Source organism: Pantherophis guttatus, chromosome 4 (genome assembly GCF_059756535.1).
Source record: "Pantherophis guttatus breed Tessera chromosome 4, ASM5975653v1, whole genome shotgun sequence".
Classification (NCBI taxonomy): domain Eukaryota; kingdom Metazoa; phylum Chordata; class Lepidosauria; order Squamata; family Colubridae; genus Pantherophis; species Pantherophis guttatus.
The window spans coordinates 47,178,232-47,197,920 of NC_142066.1; the positions used below are offsets into that span (position 1 = coordinate 47,178,232).

The following is a 19,689-nucleotide window of genomic DNA, read 5'->3' on the forward strand; positions in this document are numbered from 1 at the left end:
TACTTCAATACATTGTCCTCACGATGGCCATGTCTTTTCTTGGTAATACATTTTGCTATTTATTTGTTTCTTGGTTACATTATATCCCATCTTCAATTCAGGAACTCAAGATGGTATATAGTCTTCTACTCATTTTTCCCCCAGGCAAAAGTGAAATAGCTGGACTAAGAAAGAATGAATGGCCCCAAATCATCCAGGGAACTTATTTGCTGAATGTGTGGTACTTCTAGTCGAGTATTTTAATCACCCTGGTTCTCAAGATGTTTCTTGATACATGAGCTACAAGCCAAGGGACATTCTGGGTGGACATTTTATGCCACACCCTAAATACATTTTCTGCCCATCAAGGTATTACGCAGTTATTTAAAAGAATATTAAATGGATATTAGTATTTAGTGGAATTATTACAATTAAGCATTGTTATACATTCTAACAGGCTTTATTAATTGTATAGGATCATGATTTTTCAGGCTTTCATCATTCCTTGACCCACCACTTTGCCAGCTGTGGACCTTACATTATCGTTACAGATTTTTATGCTCTTCTTCTTCTTTGTAACCTTTAATGAGTTTATTTATTTATTTATTTATTGGTTCAATTTATATGCCGCCCTTTTCCGGAGACTCAGGGCGGCTAAGCAATAGCCTTCATACTTTTGTATATACCTGCTTAGTAGGGCTTTCAGCCCCCCTCCCAAGCGGTGTTCTTTTTTAATACAAAGTCAGCTTATTGCCCCCACAAACCGGGTCCTCATTTTACCTACCTCGAAAGGATGGAAGGCTGAATCAACCTTGAGCCTGGTGAGATTTGAACTTGCAGTAATTGCAAGCAGCTGGTGTTACTTAACAGAGCTTTAGTCTGCTGTGCCACCAAGTTCCAAGATTGGATCAGGAGCCAACTGAAATAACAGCAGTATATGAGTATGGTAAATAAATAAATAAATTTTCTTTCAGAAGTTGTAGATGCCACATAGGAAAAATATATGGATAGCTGTAGTATATTTTTCCACATAGGAAAAATATATGGATAGCTGTAGTGTATTTACACATTTTTACTTCCTCTCATAAAGCAATAACACTTTTAAATAAATAATTGAGAAGTGATATCTATTTATTTAGTTTGTTTTTCAACAAAGGGACAATTTTCCAGAATCAGATGCCTACCCATTCACAGTCATGTATAAATGCAGCTATTCTTGCAGTCAAGGGGAAGAGTCGTTAGATTTGAATTTTTAATGGGTTTAATTTTTCACGCTAAGAAAGTACTGGTAGTCCTCAATTTACAGACAGAACTGAGCCTCAAATTTCTGTTGCTAAGCGAGACAGTTGTTAGGTGAGTAGTGCAATATTTTATATCTTTTTGCCACAGTTATTAAATGAATCATTGCAGTTGTTAAATGAATAATGAGGTCGTTAAGCAAAACTGGCTTCCCTCATTGACTTTGCTTTTTGGCAAATAGCAGGGAAAGCTACAAATGAGTGATTGCCTGATTATGTCATAAATATATGCCAGTTGCCAAGTTGTGTCACATGACCGTGGGAATGCTGTGACAGGCCCAGAGGTGGGTTTCAGCAGGTTCTGACCAGTTCTGGAGAACCGGTAGCGGAAATTGTGAGTAGTTCGGAGAACCAGTAGTAAAAATTCTGACTCGCCCCGCCCCCATCTATTCTCTGCCTCTTAAGTCCCAGCTGATTGGGAGGAAATGGGGATTTTGCAGTAACCTTCTCCTGCCACATCCACCAAGCCACACCCACCAAGCCATGCCATGCCCACCAAGCCACACCACAGAACCGGTAGTAAAAAATTTTGAAACCCATCACTGGACAGGCCTAAGTGTGAAAAGCAATCATAAGCCACTTTTTTCATAGCTTCAAAGAATCATTAAATGAATGGTTTTAAATGGAGGACTATCTGTAGTACATTAGGGAGACACAGAAATGCTATCTTTTAATAGGCATATGTGTTTTTTTTAAACAGTGAAAGTATTCAGAGTTACAATCTGCTAATACTCAATACTACTGTACAGCCATTTAACTCCAGTTTGGTATTGCCTATCTTTATTATTTCTGCCATCCCTTATATGTATGCAAAATTTAGTTTATTTTTCAATCTGAGAAGGAATATGACATGATGTCGTGGAAAATCCTAATGAATGGGGGGAAAAAACTCAGTAAATTTTACAATGCTTAATAATAAAATTCACAACCTTATATCATGAGTTTCATTTCCTCACCTTTCCTTACCCATCATAAAATATTAGCTTCAGGAACAAATGAGAAAGTTTCAGAACTGTTTTTACTATTCAAATCTTACAAATTTATACATTTAAAAAAATATGGCAATAAGTAAAATAATGTGTAGGTACAGTATGCTAACAGTTATAACACTATCCCGTGTTCAAAAAGTCATTGTCGGTCAATTAATCATTATTAAATTTCAATTGCTTACTATGTATTTATTAATTAATAATCAATTAACCTAAGAATTTATGCATTTAATTAAAAAGTATTAGTTTTCATATATAGAAAGCAGACATTTGCAAGAAAAAAAATCTTATGCTGTTTCAAACTTTTCAGGCAGGTTAAAACTATTTCAACACTTTTTCAGAGGTGATTAAAATTCCATGCTTCTAGAGTTTTTTAAAGTACTGCTATAAAAATAGTCTAACTAATTTTGCTACATATAACAAAGCATCCAGGATTCTGTTTCATTTATTTACAAAAAGAATGCACTTAATTGAGTTAATGTTGCAATTTAAATAAATGCTTTTATCAACTTCATTGAATGATAAGTTTGCCCTAAAATCAGTGGCAATTTTTTAAAAATGATGTTGGGACCAATTATTTCCAGAAAGCTCTTTTATGTGATAGTGTACCTTCCAAACACTTATATGCATGGGAATAACTGAACAATAATTATTTATGAGTAAGAAAAAATGAATCCTGAATATTTTTCAAAGAATTTTATTTAGTAGTTACACATTTTAAGAAAATAAGACGCTCAAATTAGATATTCTGATCCTTGATTAGTTTCAGGACTTATTATAACCTTATCATCTATCCAGAAAACTCTTCATATTGGTAGATTTAAAAATGAGAAATTAATATCATTTTCCAATAGTCATAACTAAACATGAAATAACGTTATGGAATAATTATACCTGAATTTATAAGTGGCTGAAAGCACAAGACATACTACTTAGCACAAACTCAGAAAAAATAAAACAATAAACCCAAATTAATAATCATAAAAATAATAATGAAAAATTGTATGTAGATTTATAAATGACTGAAATCTCAAGGTATACTGTATATCAAAAATTCAGAAAAGCAAAACAATCAACCCTGCTTAATATGCATTACCCCCCAAAATAAGACCTATCCTGAAAATAAGCCATAGCATGTTTTTACATGTGTGCAGTGGTGGGTTTCAAATAATTCCACCACCGTTTCACCCAAAATGTGAGCACGTGCATGCGTGCATGCACGGCTTCCATACATGTGCGCATGCAGAAGCTTCCACGCATGTGTAGCTTCTGCAACACGGCGTGGCTCAACTGAGCAGCCTTTTGGGGCCTGCTCCCCTCCATCTCTGCTCTCTGTGGCAATGGCTGCTTCTCTCCATACTGCTGGGAGAGGGTGTTGTGCAACTTAGCAGCTGTGAGCTGCCGCCTTCCTCTAAGTCCCATCCGAAAAGCGCTGCGGCACAGAGAAGCAGCAGCCATGTTGAATGCTGTTTCTCTCAGCCACAGCGCTTTCTGGATGGGATTTAGAGAAAACCGGTGGCTCACAAGACATTCTCCCAGCAAGAGCAGCAGAGGAGAGAAGCAGCTGCCAACCTGGAGAGCACATACAGTGTGTCCACGAGCGACCGAGGCTCAGCAAGGGATGGAAGAAGCGGCTGCAGAAGAACCATTCGGTCCATTCCAAAGTGCTTCGGCCCTCCTGTGCCCAAAGCCCTCCCCATGGCCCTTTGGCCTAGCATGGTAGGCTGCAGGCTCAATAAATTACTTCGGCCTGGTGGGGGCGTAGTTTGAGGCCAAATGGGGTGGTCGCATGTGGGCAGGGGCCCGGGGCAAGGCCAGAGCAGGAGATTGGCTCATTCCCCAACCCAGCTGAGGCAAACAGTGAGCAGGCGGCATGCTTACCTTTAGTGAGCAAAGCGGGTGAGGCGTGGAGGCAAGGCGTGGAAATTAGCTGGATCATATGTCAAAGGCAAGAGATATAGGGTGGGGCAGGGCGGGGTGGGGTGACTGGGTGGGCAGGGCGAGCGGGCAGGTGGGGTGAGCGGCAAGTAGGCAAGGGCAGCGCCAGCCAGAGGTGGTATTTGCCGGTTCTCTGAACTACTCAAAATTTCCGCTACTGGTTTGTCAGAACTACTCCGAACCAGCTGAATACCACCTCTGTATGTGTGTCTAAGCTTACCCCCAAAATAAGCCCCTCTTGAGCCTGCACAGCCAGCCGTCCACCCATTAAATCTGGTTGTTTGATGTGGTACGACCGTGAGGTGAGGCAGGTATCGGGATGTAGATGGCCAGACTACGGGAGCCCTAAGGTAAGCTGGTGTGGGGCACGTAGGACAGCTCCACCCCCCACCTCATTTGTGGTTGTGGCATTGACATGTCACTCGGTCTCCTTCCCTATTGTGGCTGCAAAGAAGTGGATCAACGGCCACATGAGATTCTGCTGGACAGGGCTGCTAGAGCCATTGCTGCAAGGTGAGGCAGGTGTCAGGGCATGGGAGGCCCTTAGGTAAGCCAGTTCAGGGCATACATAAGAGCAAGCAGAAGAAGTGGGCCTCCCGCACATGGGAAAAAAATAAGATGCCTTCTGAAAATAAGCCGTAGTGTTTATTTTGGGGGCCAATTTTTGGGGAAACATGGGTAATAATAAAATAATAATGAACAAGCAGTAAATGAAATGAAAAAAATAATAGCTAGATTCCTAAACAGAGCTATTTATCCTGCCTCCCAAAAGTCACACACCAGGTATTGAGGAGGGAAAACAGAATGCTATCACTAACAAATCCCTTCCTCTTATTGCTATTTCTAAATTAACCATTCATAATAAAGCCTTAGAAAATTATTTTATTGAATAAGCAAACATGTGTGGAAGAAGGTAGTATATCCAAACTATATGGTAGTTTTAAACTAGGTAGCAGCTCATTAAATTATGCTCAGAAATGGCCCTTCATCTAGTGAAGCCATAAAAAACCAGCAAAACATTATCTTAATCAATAATCAATCTTAAAACTTTCCAGTCAGATGCTATTCCAGACCAATGTGCAGGGGTGGCTCCTGGGGGTTCGGCAGGGTTTGGGCGATCCTCTAGTCAAGGATCGCTGGAGTTCGGCAAACCCCCAAATGCCACCCTTGCTGGCCATGCCCAACCACCTGCCCCTCTAATCCCACCCCGCCCCTCTCAGAAGTCTCCACACAGCCCGTTCATCATTCCAGGTAAGTGCAGGGACCATGTGGAGGGTCTGGGAGGGCAAAAAACGGGCCTACCGGAGGTTCTGGAAGTTCTGAAATGGGCCTGTTTCCAGCCTCCGGATACCAGGAGAACCAGTTTTTGCCCACCCGGAGGCTCAAGGAAAGCCTCTGGAGCCTGAGGAGGGCAAAAAAATGCCCCCCCACACCATGGTGCAGGGGGCCGACTAGGCCATGTCCACCATGGCCATGCCCACCCAGCAATGAGGCAGTGAACCCGTTGCTAAAGGATCTGAAGCCCACCCCTGCCAATGTGCTTCTAGGAATTCTGAGAGTAATAACCCATCCAGATGCTGCCAGATTGAGGAAACCTAAACAACCCACATTCTATTGGGCTGATCATTTCTAATAGCCTATTCTGAATAAGTACAGTAGGCATATCCGGAGCATGTTCTTTGTTGACGCGCAAAGAGAATTTGCTCAAAACAAAAGTAGACTAAACGTTAGGAAAAAAATAAATGTTGCTTCTTTACTCATTGATGCCATTCATGAAATGAAATAATAATGCATTATTACATAATAATATAATAATTACACATAATAAAAATAAGGACAATGAATCATGCCTTAATCCCCAGATCTACTTACCAACGAGCCAAGGTGGGGAAGTACACCAGACAGCTGAAGAAGAAACAGGGCATTGGAAGAATATCTAACGGTGAAGAAGATGCACTGAATTCATAATACAAAGAATACCATGAAGGCTTACTGAACAACAAAGAAACCAATTGGCCTACAAGAAAAACCAAATGAAGAACAGAAAACAGGATGACAAAGCAAATTATTATATGACCAATAAACCAAAAACCTTACAAGCAAAGCAGACACAAACACTTTCTGTGAGATGGGTGCCATATAAATTTAATTAATAAACAAATAGACAAATAAATAACGACAATACTAGTGATGGCTAATAGCAAGAAAATTGAAGAAAGGGACAGAGCGACTATTTTTGGTTGCACAAGACCAAGCTTTAATAGATGCTTATAAAGCTAGAGTTGAGAAGATGGGCAAAGAAGCTGAAGAAACAGTGGACTATCTAGTTAGCTTCTGCAAGAATATTATAGAAGCTTACTACAAACAACAGCATGACAAAAACGTAATAAGAAAGCATTGGTTTATCTGTGAGAAGTACATTGACTTGCAGGAAAGCACTGATGGGACCACAAAAGTATTAGAAAATAAAAAAGCCAAAATTCTAAAGTCCAGTGAATTCTGGACTTTAGAATTCAGACAGACAAGCAACTGCCACACAACACCCCAGACTTAACAACTGTTGATGAGAAACACAAAAAATGGAGAGTGGACATTGCAATATTTGGAGATAGCAGAATGGAAGCAAAAGAATTGGAGAAAATCACAAAATACAAAGAGTTATAAGTAGAAACAGAATAATTATGACAAATGCAGCATGGATCATACCAATAGCAATAGGCCGTTGGATGTAATTGCAAAACATCTAGAATTGAACACCATCGGCATTGATAAAATCACCATCAGTCAGTTGCAAAAGGCATTTACTTGGGAATAGTTTGCATCATGCTACAATACCTTGAACACCATCAAAGAACAGCATCTACCTTTCCCAGGTCCTTGAGAACAACTGGAAAGGTGAATAAAAATGCCCAAACATCTGACTGAATATGCAACAACAATAATACAATTCTGATATGTTCAGCACCATATTTCTCCTCCCCAGCCACTTGTCAAGTCTGTGCTTCAAAGGGGGCTTTTTTTCTGGTTTATTCAGAATACAGAGCTTTTCTTCTGTGTAATCTTTACCTTATACACAGGCGCAAACAGAATTTGTGTAAAGGAAATTCCTCCCCCTGTTCTACTTCCACCCTTCAATTTTTAAAAACTAAACACAATGTCATAAAAGGGTAGCAAATAGGCATGATGGTGATGGCAGTTATCAGGATGTTTTGGTCTATGAAGAGATGTTCCTGTCTCAGAAACCAGAATTACTAGATAGTCCTTTACTCTGCATTTTGACTGATAGAACTGCAGTAAAATGTTATAGCCTGACCTTTTCCCACCACTTCCTGTACATTACTTATTTAACTTGGTCTGTTTAAGGTCCTTCAGAATTTCTCTTCTTGGAGTCAGCAAAAGTTCTGTTGGCTATAATTGTTTGCTATTGCACATATTTTTTCACTGAAGCCCACTACCCCAAGATACAGATACATGCAATCTGAATTAAAAACCAGTGGGGGGAAATCTCCATGATTGCACTTTGCCTTGGAATTTATTGTCCGATGCAGGGGTGAAATGCTCCCGGTTCGGACCGGATTGCCCGATCCAGTAGTGATGGCGGTGGATGGTTCAGAGAACCGGTAGCAAAAATTCCTGCGCCCCACCCCCATGCCCAGCTGTGCTGCACAATCATCAGAGGCTGTTTTTTTTACTTTTAAAACCATTTTTTCTACAACCTCTTCAGCTGAAGAGGTTGTAGAAAAAAAAATGCCTTTAAATGCCTCTGGCGATTCCAGCTGATCATCAGAGGCTTCTGAAAGCATTTTTTTCTTAAACCTCTTCAGCTAAAGAGGCTGTAGAAAAAATGCTTTTAAAAATAATAAAAAAAAAGTTGGCCACGTCCACCCAGTCACATTACTCCCCCACCAAGCCACGCCCACAGAACCGGTAGTAACAAATTTTAGATTTCACCCCTGGTCCAATGGGAAATAGGGAGATTGTCCCAACAATGCAAGAAAAGCCATTCAGACATACCCATTGCCAACTTTTAACTAACTAACTAAATAAATAAATGCAAGACACCAATTGGGAGAATTTCACCTAAATTATCTTCAGGTTGGAATTCTGTTTTAAGGAGAAATAATATTCCATTAATGAAATGAGTAGGCCTCATCCAGTGGCCAGAGAGAAGCACAGAAAACGACATCTCTTTGCTGCCCTCTAATGGTCTGTCAGAGTTTTGCTGCTCTGATCTGGTAGCCTTATATAATTAAGAAAAAAATGTATCTTGAAGATACTCTCCTTGCAGTACATCCTATTGTTGTTCACAGCCCAGAGTTTTGCTGGTTAGATAGATAACTGTCTAAATTTGACAAACTACCCATTTCACAATCAAAAGACTCTGGGTGGCATACAACGAAGTTTATATTTTAAAATTTAAAATTATATAAATAGGTAGAAAGAGTTTGCTGCTGTACCCTCTAAATAACTGCCCAAGGCAACCACTTTAGTATAGACTTTTCTCTGTTCCTAAGTTATAATTTAGCCACATTTGAACTGGCAAGGAACATAGCATTTGCTGTCTTCATTTCCAATTCTATTGTGTCTCTGTTTCAAGTCAGTGCAACCCCCTAACTTCTTCACAATGAAGTCGCTGACAAACCTTCAATAGGCTGGGAGAGATTACTTAGAATGATTTAAGTCTGCCTCAGCCATTGGTCTGGAGGATAACAGATAACAAATTAACAGAGTTGGAAGGGACCTTATAGGTCATCTAGTCAACCCCCCCTCAAGCAGGAGACCCTATACCATTTCTGACAAATGGCAGTCCAATCTCTTCTTGAAAGTCTCAAGTGATGAACCTTCCACAACTTCCGAAGGCAACTTCTGTTCCATTGGTTGATTGTTCTCACTGTCAGAAAGTTTCTCCTTATTTCCAGGTTGAATGTCCAGTTTCCATCCATTATTCTTTGTCTGGCCTTCGGGTGCTTTAGAAAATAGCATGACCCCTCTCCTCTCTGTGGCAGCCCCTCAAATACGGAACACTGCTATCATGTTAAAGTCATGACAGAGACAGTGACAAAAATTAATCAGTGGGATGGCTTGCTTCCAATAGCTGTGGTGCTTCAACACTGGAGGTTTTAAGAAAATATTGGGTACCATTTGTCTGGGATGGTAGAGGGTCCCCTGTTTAAGCAAGGGTTTGGACCAGAAGACCTCCAAGGTCTCTTCCAACTTTGTCATTCTGTAAATAATAATGCCAAGACATTTTGTATATAATTTGGGAGCAGGTGGTTAAAGGTTCTGGATCAAAGATCATCTTTGCATGTGAACTCTTCAACTTCAATAGTCACATTTCCTACCTACCGTGTAAATTTGAGGTGAGAATTTGTCTTCAATTAGACATATAATTGAAACTTGTTAGATCTTCACTTAAGAATTAAAGATCTTTCCATTACAGAAAAGCAATACTTTTAAAAGACCTGGTTCTCTTTCCCAAGGCCGGAGGAGACAACATCATCTTCTATTGTAGCCTGTGTGATTTTGTGGCATAAATTGCCTGGTAATGGGGACCTTATTGGTCTATGAATCTTGGCATCTTTCCATGTCATTTCTTTCTCCTAATTTTCAATCTCTCCTTAGGATTGATCACTATACAACTTAAGACAAACTCTGGAATAAGTTGGTATGTAGGAGAAGAAAAGTGTAGTGATGAGCATGAAAATCCATAACTGTACTCTTTATTTTCATACTTCTCAGAAGAGAAGAGAAAGAAACTGAAGAGACCCGGTTGGCAGGCCTAAGCTGTGTGTTGAGATGTTTCTCCTTCCCTTTCCTCTGTCTCTGCTACAGGTAGATCCTTGGGATCTGCAGCTCAGTTGAGAGGAATTTGAGCAGAAATGAGCAGAGAGAAGAGGGCAAATAAAAGAAAAGAAAATGGCAATGATGACCTTTATAAAGATTTCCTAATCTGACAGTGAATTGCCTGGAGAAAATATGAGGAATGGTGTGAGATAGGTGGGGCTCATGTGTTAATATGTTCACAGCTTCATTTCTAGAAAAAGAGATTTGTGGCAGTACATCCTTCATTAGTTCTGTAGTTCCTCAGGATAAAAGAAATAAATTCTACAAATGATCCATGTAGCACTTACTTCAGACATTCCAAAGATTATGATCTGAGTTAGAAAACAGATCAGAAGGCTGAACTAACTTTCTCTCTTCATAATCAAGTTCAAATAAAGAAATCATAAATACTTGGCTTTTTTATTGTCTATATTGTCCTTTGTCTTTGCTCGCTGTAAAATCAAACTATATCTTAAGAATCAAATTTGATCTCTTTTTTGACCCAGCTGAAAAGCCAGCTGATATATTCACATGAGAAAAAAACAGATATTTTCCTAGCTCTGTGCTGGGAGATCACTGGTTAATTGCATGTTTAACCACGATTTATAAAGGTGTTTTGACAAATATGTGCCCACAAACACCACAAGAAAGCAACTTTAACACTTTTTTATGTCAAGTGGGAAAATGAACAAACTAGAACTTTGTAAATTAGGATTTGATGATTTAAGAACTTTTGGTCAATTCATAGACTGGCTTTCTCCATCATTTTGAAGTTGTTGTTTTTTTTTTTTAAGTAGCCACTGTTTAAGTTGCATCACTTACTCTGAGCTTTTTGGAGGAACTCTAAGCTACTAACATCAAAATAGTTTAAAGCAGTTTATAAATAATGGCATCTAACTGTGGACAATTAAGTAATATTTCAAAAAAGGGGATCCATAGAGAAGTGCCTGCCTAAATGTAATTAAGATTCCACATGTAAAATAACATGCTTCTCAACTATAAGAAATGTATTGTGAAATTTGTTCTTTGCATTTTTCATACTTTTGATTTTTCTCTGTATTTGCAATGCTATGTCTGATATGAGTGGTTGCATAACTATGGTGTTCTTACTGTTACATGTTTGAAACTTCTAAGACATCCTGATATTTCTTCTTTTTCTTTATATTTAATGTGGAGAATCCAATATTCAACACACCCAAATTCTCTGGTTTAATAGAGTTTCAATACTGTTATCAGTAACATTTTTCTGGACTATGTGACCAATCCAGTTAACATGTTTTTATTATCTGATTGTTGTTAGTTCATTTACAAAATGGTCCTATATATTTCTGTTCAAAAGTTACCTTATTTAATTAGGCTGTGTTCCTTTCCAAATAATTAGATATAATGAAACAATTTCTAGTTATAATCAATAGATTACTAAAGTAATATGATTTCTTTTTTTTAACACACATTTTGGTTATTGAAAGAAGTATAAGGTAATTCTGAAATTAAGAAATAAGAGCACCATTTAAGATAAGTGGATCTGTAAGATAAGGGCATCTTTAATAATATCTCTATAAATCCACATTTCATTTTTAATCTCATTTTAATTCCTTCTTACAGTAGCATACCAGAACTAAAATAGCCTCATGAAAACAAACATAAACAGATGTGCCTCTAACTCTTAGTGACACTCATTAAAATTGGTCTCACTGATTAATCAGCTAAAGCTTTCTTTTTTTAACTAGCATAAAAATGCCCTGAAATAGAGAGAAAGAAATCTGTAACTAGGAATTAAACTATCAAGAGCATTTAATTAAACCTTCAATTGATTAAAGTACTAGTTGAATTGATTTTAAAAATTATATCCCATAAAAAGCAAAAGAGAACTGTTCAAACACACACAGAGACACAGGTATTTTGTTCACGCAGTCTACATGCTTTTTTTTTTTTTAATAGCATAGTGTTTATACTATTTTTCACTTTGAGAAGTTCTGATGAGGGAAAAATATTAAAATTCAAGACATACTGCTTATTAAAATAAAAAAAAATCTAAGCCACCTAAATCAAATTCTTCTAAGAACCAAAATGTCTTTTTTGTCCCCCTTTTCAATTTCCATTGCAATATTGCTTGTTAAAATAAAAATAAATAAATAAAAGTTACATAGTTTCTTGCCTTAGTTACTCTGTAAATAAACAGAAATAATAGCAAATCAGTGTAAGTTAGTACTTGGGGATACAAAATTATTTGGGGTCCCAGCAGATTAGTAACATCATTTAACCTTTCATCCATTCCGCTACGCAGCTGTTCATGTGGATGAGACACATCAAATTTGCCTTTCTAAAACTTGTTAGCAATGTTTCCAATATAATATTGCAAATTAAACCTGGATGTTTCATGGGGAGGGTGATGGTGGAAGAATATAAATAAAGTTTCTGATCATCTACCTAGAAGCCATCAGGTTACTGGAAAACAACTTTCCCATATAACCAAGGTTTAGGAAAAGTTTCTACAGGAAGCGCTGATTCTTCCAGAATGATAAGCTAAACTGATGGGATCCTGCAAATGGGAAGGGAATTCACCCTTGAAATATTTAAATGTTTATCTTAATGTTCTCTTCCTTTCTCCCTCTTTGAAATAAGCCAGCTGGATAGTCTGGTTGGTCCTCCCTCGGTTACAAAAATATGGGCAGATTAGCAGGACCGTCATCCTCGTCCTCAGGGTCCCTGCCCGGTGAGCTTTAAGAGAGAAACTGCCAAGCCAACCACCTGTTTTTGCAGCCAAACGCACGCACAGACAGCTGGTGCCTGTAAGAGACTGGACTTTCCCCATCCGGGCTCTTCTTCCGTCTGGGATAAAAGTTCTCAGCAAACGTGGAAAGAGAAACACGGGCCTCTCCCCCCCCCCTCCTCCTCCTTCGTGCCCCCTTCTCGAAGCCCCTAGTCACCCCCTCTCCGTTTGCCCTCCGTCCCCCGCGGCCAAGCTCCAGCCAATTGCCGGGCTGCGTGGCGTCTCCTCGCATGGCTTACCTGCCCTGCTTGGTAATGATCATTTCCGTCTGATGCTTGTGGAACTTGGCCCAGAGCGGGTAGTTGTTGAGGACTACCTGGGTCTTTCCGGAGACCTGATAGCCCGGCACGGGATAGAGAGGAGCCCGCGAGAACACGTGCTGGACCGCTGTTGAGTAGCAGCCTTCTCCGGCGGCCGCGCTAGCATACAGATCCCCGGCGCTGGGATAGAGCTCGCTAGCTGAGACCGAGAAGCCAGGATTCCCAGCGGCTCCAGTTGACGCTGGGATAGGCGGGGGAGGCTGAGGTCGGTAGGAAGAGCAGTTGTTCGCTGCCGGCCCCAAAAACCTGCTCGAAGACGCCGGGTCGGTCCCCGCAAAGGCGCTTTGCACCATTGGGCTTCCGTAAGCCAGCCCTAAATTGCAGCCGCCTTCCTGCAAGGGGGGATCGGGGTAGTAGAAGCGGTCCGGGGGGCCTCCCATTTTCAGCTCGCCCCCACCCCCCGTGTCTTTGGTCGTGGTTCCCTGGAGGTCCGGTGGCTCCTTGGCAAAGTTTTGGCTCTCTGCCCCGTTCAGCATGGTGAGGGCAGCGGCGGTCGGATTGGCAGGTCCTCCGGTGAGTGAATCCAAGGCGCCCATTGAAGAAAAAGACTCGCGGGACAGATTCGCGGTTCGGAGCGGCGGCAGGTAGAGCGGTGGAAAGCGGGGAGGGAGAGGAGAGCAAAACAAAAGTTTTGAGATGGAGAGGACGGAAAGTCGAAAGCCGGAGGAAGCGCTGGAGCGCTCAGAGTTTCATCGAAACTGAAAAAGGCGCATCAGCGCTCGCCTTCAACACTTTCCTGGTCAATTGCAAAAGCACCGAGGCCAGTTAGTCAATTGCACGGCTGCTGCTTCTTCTTAAAATCCTGACTTGCTCCGCTATCATTAACGGAGAGCGCAAGGAAACTTTCGCGACTTTGCTACGTCAAGATCCGGTTGATAGTGGCAACGGCGCAGTCAAGACCACAGTTAGTCGCGCTGGATTTCTTCCTTAGGACTTTTCCGAAGACTCGGCGGAGCTTTTCCTGCACTAATCACTTCTTCGCTACTCCGCCAATCCATCCTCTTTGCCTCGGAAAACTGCGCTCTCGATCTGCCCCCTATTAAAAGAAAGACAAACGGCTCCTCTTCCATTGGCTGGGGAGAGTTTTTAAGTCCCGCCCTTCTGGCTCTGCCTTCCCCTCCAAGGGCGAGCGGCGCTATTACTTGAATGGATGTGATCGGGTCCCCTCAAACCGCTGGTCCCCGTTTCCATCGTGAGCGGCAGAAAATTGATCTGCATCTTCCGACTAACCGAGGGATGGTGCGTTTTGCTTTTTTCCACAGTCCTGCTGTGGACTGCCTCTGCATTCAAAAATAGTACAATGCAAACTGAACTTGTTTATTTATTACATTTATAGTCCACCTTTTCTCTAATACACTAGAGAAGAGCAGTAATGAAATAAGATATTTCTTAGTTTTGGCAACTAAGATTGTGGACTTCCAGAATTATCCAGCCAACATGGGATTTCCACCATCCTAGATGATTTCTCCTCAATCTCCATATCAACATCAACATCAAGGTTGACAGCCAATGACAGATTGGAAAGTCCTTGGTTTGCTGCTGAATGAGGATTTGAATCTGAATTTTCCGTGTCCCTGCTCTGCCTAATCCCTACACAATCCTTTCTTCCACAAGAGTTGCAACATCTCATCAAGAATCCAGAAAGGCCTTCACACTACACTCCTATCCAAAAGTTAGAATCCACAAACTTTCCAAGTTGCTTTCTCATTCAGACTTATATTGTTCTAAAATGAAAGCTCTCAAGTGGATAGAAAGAAAGGGATAAGATGTACACATTGTATAGATAATGGAATGATTTTAATATCAATACAATTATAAAGGAGATTCTATGGGAGGCCTTCAGCTGTATGTTCTCTTTCACAGAGCCTACCCAAACACTGTTTCTGAACAGTACTCTTAATGGGATGGGAGGAAAAAGGACTAAACATGTGGATATCAATCACTTTAATAAGTACATTTTAATTTCACTTACACTGACATTTTATCCTCCCTAATTGTTAAAATACAGCCTTCAGAATAAGGCCAAATGGGTCCTTATCCTGAAATTGTTGCATATTTGTGACATATAAGCATACACATGCTTACTAGTGATAGCATGACCTGGCACAAGATTGGGGATATGGCAACTAGTCAACCTGTTCTGACATTTAGTGCCCATTGCCTGTCAGCATGAAATCCAGTACAAGGTACAACAAGCTGCAGACCAGCTTTCATCTCATAGAATAGCCTGTTCAGGTATTTTCCCTTCCCTAAAATCAAGTAATAATCAAGTAGATTGCTACCAATTATCTTTCAATTTAAAAGGAGGGGGAGGGGTTAAAACTGATCAGGAACTCCACGATATTTTCCATCACTTCTGAAGAAAGTCAGATCAAAGACATACTAAAAAGACTAATTTGATAATGCTTTGATTGGCCCTATTTAAAAAGAATTCAGTCTTTTAATGTGAAGATGGTTGTTGTTTTTTAAAAAATCATCTCCTTTTGAGGATCTTACTTTTGCACAGTTTTTAAAATAGTCAATCTAGAAGTAGTTGAAGCAATAAGTGGTGATAACTACTTTTTAAATTAACATTGTCAATGTCCATGACATTTTAATTTTTTTTCAATATTCACAATTACAGAAAATGGATTCAGGTGTTTGGGGGAAGGAGAGATGCAAAACAACTGATTATGGGTACATTATACCAGTATATTGCCAAAGATTTGGTTAGACATGCCTTGGTGCCAAATTACAAAACTTATTTCAGATAAAGTCAATTTACATAGCTGTAAAGAATTTCAAAATACTCTTTTTTAAAAGTTTGGAATATAATTAGGTGAGAAGCCTTGCACTCAAAATCTCACAAAAGAAGTCTAAATGAAATGACCTGAATTACTCAGTAATATCATAAAACTATTCTGTACATTCTAGATTGGTCTATAACATTGCAAAACTGATTGCCAAGCTAAATTCAGTTCACTAAAATGATATTTTTTTTCTTCCACTCAATAATTCTCAGTAATAATTTCAGTATTATTTAAAAAAAAAGGAAGCATGGGATTGAAGCCTGTATTGATAGCATTCAATTTCAACAGAAATAAATGAGATTATCTAAACAACTCTTTACTACTTTTCTTACTGATCTCCAGGAAACCAAAATATCCTATTGTTTATGTGTGTGTGCATGCACTCACACACTCATACATATACACACATACACATACAAACACACACACACACACAGAGAAGGAATGCTTACATCTAGAGTAATCTGACTTTTTGCAACCTGAAAGAAATATATAACTTTTCTCCTTTCACTCCTGCATTAATTCTGAAAAATCCTCATTTCCAAAGAATACAGAGCTGTGTTTTATTTGTTTGTTTGTTTGTTCTATAATGACCTTGCCCTTTGAGGAGCATGCTGGATCTGTACTCTGATATATTATAGATATAGCCAGGATAAAAATTCCATTTCATTTCCTTTACAATTTTGAGGGGGTGGACATCCAAGGTTTCAGAAGGATTGAGTGAGCTTGACCGAAAGGAAAGGGAAGAAAATGTCATTGCTATTGTATGTGTATATGTGTGATTCTGGTAATAATTTTGAAACATTTTTATAGTATATGTTTATTAAAAAGGTATATTTTTATAGATTGGTAAACCAGTGAATAGATTATCCTTGTTTTTAAATATTTTGAATAATAATTTCTCATATTTAACAATATGCCTTTCTACTCACCTGTTATAAAGATGCCTTCCCATCTTTTTTCCTGTTTAAAAAGTTATTAATGTTTCTTGGCATTTCATGTGCCCAGTTTCTCTCTGAGATCAAAGCACACTGTGGGAGCATCTACACATCTGTACACACAAACACACACACACACACACACACGAGGATGATGCAGAGACCTACATATCAAACAGAAATTGTTCAAGTGAAATATTCCCTTTTATTGCAGAAATGGATTATCACAAGGGTTATTAAGTACCACAATTAACAAAGCTGCACCTACTGCCAGTCATATAAGGAGAGCCTGGGAGACTGTCCCAGCAGTCAAGATATTCCTGCATTTTTGACTGCAGCAGATTTCACAATCACCTGTTTGTTTTCATCACCAATTTGTTTTGAAGGTTAGGTCAGGAAATCCTTGCAGACATCCCACAATCACCAGCAGGAAGGTCTGTCTGGACCTATGTAAACTGAGTGATGCCCCCCCTGTGAAACTGCAAATAGAGCGGACTTGATGGGCCAGGTTGTCCCCCCAGGGAAGCTGTGTATTGTCTCATCAGACAGAGTTTAGCAGCCATCTCAGACCATTCACAGCTTCAATTGTTTGGAGTCCTTTCTTCTCCCTTTAGCTCCTGAATGCAAAATCTCCCTTTCCGGTATCCTTCAACCTCTGCTATGTTCCATAAGAATCTTGCATCGGGACAAGTAAACCAAACTGATATAGGAAACAATAAAACAACTGTTTTATTCCCCAACCTTAAGGAGAAGTCAAGTACAAAACCCAAAACAAAACAAATCCCTCCCTCCAAACCAACTTCAAAGCAGAAATCAAATTAAATTTGAACCATTAAATGTGGAGATAGGTGATATTTCAGGGTGCCAGAAGTATATCTTGAAGCTACAGATGTTGGTTCTTCTAACCTGGTGTCTTCCAAATGCAATGGATTACAACTCCCATCACTCCATAGAAATCTATGGTGGCTAGAGATAAAAGGTACTATAGTCCAATGCATCTCAAGGACATCATATTTTATTTTATCTGGCTAGCATTTCCTATCAAACAAATCCTGCAGGATTTTAAAATGAAATCCAAACCTATTTAAATATAATAAGATAAATGTTTGTGTGTGCATGCATGTGTGTGTATACATACATATGCACATACATACACATGTGTGCACACCAGTACATTAGCCATATAAATTGTTGAAGAAAGAATATAGCAAATTACTTCCATGAAGAAGTGGGTTTTATTTATAACATAGCAGAATGCAGGAGTTTAGAATGTAATACAATTGTGCTTTATTGGATAGATAATGAATACATATTATTTTATTATTTAAGTCCATAAGCAATTATTTGGGAAATTGCATTTCGAATTACTGATCATGTTCCTAAATAAAAGGACTTTTTAAAAACCTACCATCTGAGCTCAGTTAAAAATCATTGGTTCTTTTCCTTCCCCTCAACATCATTAATGTCAGACATAAAAAAAAGTGAATAGCTGAATACAGTGCTGTTGTGCTGTTGTCCAATTCTAGGTATTTACTTTGAAGCACATGAAGCAGAAAAAGTTCAGGTAAAAAAAGTTTAGGTAAAGGACCATAAAAATTTTCACGAAAGCATAAATTAAATTTATAGTTGTTTCCTTGATCTTGCTTGAGCATTTTACCTTTTTTACACTGAAAAATGTCGGTCATGTTTATGATCAGCCAGAAGAGAATAATTGCCTTGTAAATCATGGAACAAAAAAAACCAATGTGTGAATTGGGTTTAAAGATAATCTAGTCCACCACCTGCTCAGTAGATGAATCTTGTAGGCCATCCTCAAAGGTGGTCTTTCAGTTGGTTCCAACAATGGTGAGCTCACCCCCTGATCTAGGCAAACTTTTCTATTGCTTACCAGTTCTTGCCATCAGGAGATTCCTTCCCAGAGTAACTCTCGGACTCTCCTTCTTACCATCCTTTACTTCCTGTCCTACCTTCAGCTTTACCAGGAAGTGGGTCCATATGTTTTTTTCTTCATGGCATCCTTTTATATAGATCAATCTTGCCTCAGTCTTCTCTTTTGCAGATTAAGTTTTCCTAGCTTGTTTAACTATTCCTCACTAGGACTTAATTTCCACACTCTTTATCACCCTTGTAGTTCTGCTCTTCACCTGCTCAGGAGTCTCCATGTTCCTTTTAAAGCACAGGGTTTCGTACTCCAAGTCCAAGGTAATTAATATTGGCATCAGTGGAACCATGCCTTTCCATGATTTTGGCATAGTGCTTCAAAACCCATGCAAAAAGGCACTCACAGTTGTCAACCCAAGGCTAGCATTTAAGGCAGACGTAACTTTTTCCTAGTGGTGAAATCCATTTTTTTTACTACGGTTCTGTGGGCGTAGCTTGGTGGGTGTGGTGTGGCTTGGTGGGCGTGGCAGGGGAAGGATACTGCAAAATCTCCATTCCCACCCCACTCCAGGGGAAGGATACTACAAAATTCCCATTCCCACCCCACTCTGGAGCCAGCCAGAGGTGGTATTTGCCGGTTCTCCGAACTACTCAAAATTTCTGCTACCAGTCTCCAGAACCTGTCAGAACCTGCTGGATTTCACCCCTCTTTTTCCCCAATCAGAGAGAAATTGTTGCCTTTTATTCCTTCTGGGAAAAAGACTCAAAAAGACTTTTCCCATCTCAGTGGATACTTATTCTATTCTCTTTTCAGAAGGGATGTTGTTTTAATCTGTCACAACAAGAAACACAAAATAAAGGGTCTTTCATTACCCTTGCTGCAAATTAAGGCTGCCAAAATTCCATATCATGGTAGATCACCAAATTAAGCTAGAATTTAATGAAAAAGAAATATTAAGGA

General features: G+C 39.5%; 1 protein-coding gene across 1 annotated transcript in view; it reads right to left on the bottom strand.

Moving 5' to 3' along the window:
• Nucleotides 1-14,087, bottom strand: part of TBX21 (T-box transcription factor 21) — a 55,436-nt gene extending 41,349 nt beyond the window's left edge. The window contains exon 1 of the mRNA XM_034415606.2: nucleotides 13,040-14,087. Coding sequence (XP_034271497.2) covers nucleotides 13,040-13,656 — 617 coding nt within the window. The 5' untranslated portion in view covers nucleotides 13,657-14,087. The remainder of the gene's footprint in view (nucleotides 1-13,039) is intronic.
• Nucleotides 14,088-19,689: the final 5,602 nt, after the last annotated feature.